Source organism: Branchiostoma floridae, chromosome 1, assembly GCF_000003815.2.
Source record: "Branchiostoma floridae strain S238N-H82 chromosome 1, Bfl_VNyyK, whole genome shotgun sequence".
Taxonomy (NCBI): Eukaryota; Metazoa; Chordata; class Leptocardii; order Amphioxiformes; family Branchiostomatidae; genus Branchiostoma; species Branchiostoma floridae.
This window is the reverse complement of record NC_049979.1, coordinates 2099255-2103610: the sequence shown is the minus strand read 5'-3', so window position 1 is coordinate 2103610 and position 4356 is coordinate 2099255. Positions and strand designations below refer to the sequence as shown.

The following is a 4356-nucleotide window of genomic DNA, read 5'->3' as shown; positions in this document are numbered from 1 at the left end:
ACAAAGCTAACAAGACTGGATTCCAGGCTACTTCCGAGCAACACCAACCTGAGATTTTCTCGTCATAACAGAGGCCATCTTCACATGCGCTACATTTGCAAATAGGAATGAAAGAGAGCAAGGGGCAAAGTAGGATTTTTGCCTTAATTTCTAAGGTATGAAGTACTTTATCCATTCACAGTAAAGAGGGTTTCATTGCCTACTGCCAAAGTGCTTAGGCCAGAGACTAGCCCCTTGTTCTTCTCCGCCTAGTTTCTGTACATCGCACAGTCCTGTGCTCTGAGGGTTTCATTCAAGGGCCAAAAATTCAAATTTTTTTTAAAATTTCATAAAAGGCTGGGACATATACCTGGTATCAATTTGGACTTAGACAGTTAAATGCTTTGAAAACAACTTTGTAGTAGACGATGGTAAAAAGTATGTATTTCACTGTCAAATATCTAGTTATAGATTCTCCATCGCACTACCTTCTTGAGGTCCTGTGGGAAGTCGCAGAAGGGCGGCAGTGCGCGAGACGCCGTGCCGCAGAGCCGAACCACCGACACGGGGACCAGATCCCTCCGCTGCACCAGCGCATTCACAAAATGGGTGGTGCCGATGTTCACCCGGGTGATGGTGCCTGGTGTGGGGGGCATAGTGCACCAAGCGTTACAAAAAAAGTCCTTTCCCAGATCTCCCATAGCTCTTGAATGAAAATGTGGATGAGTAGATGATTTTGTGTACATATTTCAATTCCTTTTTAATCGTTTTTCTTAGGTCTTATATGTTGGAGCAAGTGGGCTTTATATAATGGCTAACACGCAATTCAGCCTTGGCTGCTAGCTGTTATCCACTCACTGTATTGTACTGTACTGTTAATTGTGAACAATAAACCAAGACTAGTATTATTATAGGAGAGATTTCAATATAGGCCTCTCATTTGATCATTGATGTCATCTGTTCCATGTTAGAATACAGTGCATGTTCCAATTATCTACCAACACAGTACAATGCTAAACTTTCTTCAAACACAGCTGTACCGTGTAATGCTTACTAGTTCACCTCTATCCGTGGGGTACCCCATATCCGTTGTTTTTTTAAACGGGGTATTTAGGGTTATCAATGGACATAACGTTATTTTGAAAACTTAACATGTTAAAAACCACCGTTTGTGGACGTGATGATCTGCAAATACCCACCTTTTAAAACAACGGATTTAGGTTACCCAACGGATAAAGGTGAACTAATGTTTATAATATATTGTCATATCACATGTATGAGCAATTTTCTTCTTAACTTGCACACAATAATGTGGGGCGAGCCTAATGGTATAGTATTGTGTGCGAGTATCTACAGGGAAAACAATCTGCATTTTCGCGAAAATGTTGCATTTTTAGTTTTACCTTGCAGGTTCTTGTCCTTGACCTGGGCCAGTACCGCCCTGACGGCCCTCGCCACGCCGGTGGTCACGTCCGGAGTGGTGACCTGCTTGCTCCAGCTGACCACCCGGTCCCCCTGTAGAACCACTGCGTCCGTGTTCGTGCCGCCCACGTCCACTCCGATAGAGAACAGCGCCGCCATGTTGGTCTGGAAATGTTAACGTCATTCATTCGTCAATCAGCTAGAAAAATTGCCAGTACACACAGAGTGCTACAGAAACGGCCCTAATCATTTCCAGTGTTCATATTCAAACAGACTTGAATTACATGTGTTACATTTATCATAGTTCACTTACAGAAAACAATTAAATCATATTAAGTTCTTTAAAAAATAATTAAGCAATGTTTGCAGATATTATGAAAATTAGTTCCTCATGTGCATATTCGGTATCTGCTTATGATAATACCTATCATAATTTACATGGGTTTCATTTATTGAAGGCCAGTTATTGAAAACAATGGAGTTATACAATTCCATCAATTATGCAAATTATGTCCTCATTTGCATAACATGTATATCATGCTGCCTGCATGCCTAAAGTGATGCCAATACTTCGTTCCTCTCTGCAGTAATCCTCTGTGAATGTCTTGACAAAAATGCCCCTACAGTTCTAACATTACATGTTTATTAATAGGGGGCTGAAACTTGACCCACTTTGTGATGACACTGAAACCTATCTACCACCTAAATGCCGAGACCATATCATGTACGGGACTCCTATTTTGCATGATTAGCAAATTTTCATTTTGTACAACATTGTCTAAGGTACCCACATACCAAAACACATGACAATCCTCTCTCTCTCTCTCTCGGTTAGTATTTGTAATAATTGTATAACACTGGAGTTATACAAATTGTTGCTCCCAAGCCCATCGCGTCTGTTCTCAAATTCCTCACCTGTTGCGACGATTGTACTGGGCTCACTTGGCACTACACACCCGGGAACTGGTCTAGCAGGATCTTCTTTGTTGTTGGCTGAGCAGCGTAGGGTAAAGTACTAAAGAGTAGAGTGAACCCAGAGGTCAGAGGCCACATGTCTCCTGTCACAAGATACTGTAAATGCATTTAAGTTCGCGATGGTTTTAAGTTCGCGGTAGCGCCATATACTGTAGTCTCTTACTGCTATTGAAAAATGTTCGCGGTAGTTTTAAATTCGCGGCAAAGAGGCCACCGCAAAAACCGCGAACATTAATCCACCGCAAACATTTCTGCATTTACAGTATCTTCCTTCCTCTCCAAGCAGATATGCGGTGCGTGTGTAATCGCCAGCTATTTTTCTTTTTTTTACGTGCGTAAGGCGTTAATCGTTAACGTTATCAAACTGAAACGCACCCGAAACGTTCATTTTCACAAGAAGATCTTCAAGGGTTCTGGGCTTTCTTGTCGTCATTGTAACTGTAAGACCTTCATTTCCAGATGTGCTTTTGAGTCTTTTCAAGCATTTCGTTCTCTCTAGGGTTATACTGGTTTCTTGATGTTGAAGTAAAATGAGAAATATACGTTATTCACGGTAGTGAGCGAGAGATGTCATCCCTGTATCATCGTATATTGTATAAGACGTAATATAAAGTCTTTTTATAAGCTCTTTTTGGTTCAATCTTTTGTTGTGTACCTTTTCCACAGGTAGGGATAAAGTTACGCTGCGATACAAACGAGCCGAAATGACCCTGACCTGTGATGACGTCAGCCCATGCAGCGCCCGAGGTCACCTTCAGTATTTGTTCAGTCATTCGGAACAGACATGCGGCAAATGTATAAGTCGGCAAAGAAATTAATTTTACGTTACTTGGTTAAGTTAACGAGAATATTGATGTTGACTAATGAAGAATCCAGCTTTGGAGTAACTGAACTGTGCAACGTTTCTGTCCGTTTGTGTGTTTGTTTTGCACGAGAACACTAACGTTATATAATGTTTGCATTACTGGGACCTGCTAGAAGCTAATGAGAAGGCCGTGGCCTGGCTGCAGTACTGGCACGGAACGATAGGATGATGGATGAAGGAGACTTCTTATTACACAACCAGTGGGTACTTACTCTCCAAGCAGAGGTTGAGTCGAGTAGAAGTTGGAAAAATTACACCGGCGCTCCTCTTAAGGAGCGCCCATGTAATTTTTCCGACTTCTACTCTATCTACGCGACTCAACCTCTGCTTGGAGAGTGGTGGGTACTTACATTGCTTATGCCAGTTAGATGTCTCTAAGACACCTTCTGAGAGACATCGTAACGTAATCTATGTAAGTACCCACTGGTTGTGTAATAAAAATTCTCCTTAATCCTATATTCTACCGACCTGATAAAACTATTTCCGATATGATGATGATTACTGGAAAACCTAAACTCCAAATAGAGGTTCGGCTCCGGCTGTGTTTTTATGCGTTTCTTTCTGGCTTTCTGTTTTGTCCCGCTTGAAGAAAACGCTACAAAATAGAAAGCCCGACAAAACGCCTAAAACAGCCGGAGCGGAACCTCTGCTTGAAAAGTACTCTCCAAGCAGAGGTTAGGCTCCGGCTTTTTTTTTTGTGTGTGTGTGTGTGTGTGTGTGTGTGTGTGTGTGTGTGTGTGTGTGTGTGTGTGTGTGTGTTTTACGTTTTAGGCGTTTTTATCGGGCTTTCTATTTTGTACCGGCCGTTTTCTTTTAATTGGTCTATAGGTTTTTTTTTTTTTGGTACGATCTATTGTTGGCATTGTCCTTGGTGCTGAATGATATTCTGATTATCAAGCGGATAATACATTTGCTCCAAGAGCAGCGCTGTAGTACAAGTACAAATCTTCAACTACGTATTTGCCCTATCATTTCAGGGGTGCCTGAGTAATCATACGATCCTTACGGAAAACATACTAGCCTGATTAAATCTCGCTTATGGCAGCCCGCCCGGCAACATCCGCCGACCTCCTGCGGGGAGGGGCCAGCTACTAGCCTGAGTATCATCCTCCGTA

At 42.1% G+C, this 4356-nt stretch overlaps 1 protein-coding gene across 1 annotated transcript in view; it reads right to left on the bottom strand.

Moving 5' to 3' along the window:
* The window catches only part of LOC118422924, a 27146-nt gene extending 25429 nt beyond the window's left edge, over positions 1-1717 (bottom strand). Inside the window, exons 1-3 of the mRNA XM_035830795.1 lie at positions 1383-1717; positions 468-619; positions 204-279 (exon numbers count right to left, since the gene is read on the bottom strand). Of these exons, the coding sequence (XP_035686688.1) occupies positions 204-279; positions 468-619; positions 1383-1560 (406 nt within the window). The 5' untranslated portion in view covers positions 1561-1717. The remainder of the gene's footprint in view (positions 1-203; positions 280-467; positions 620-1382) is intronic.
* Between the last annotated feature and the right edge of the window lie 2639 nt (positions 1718-4356).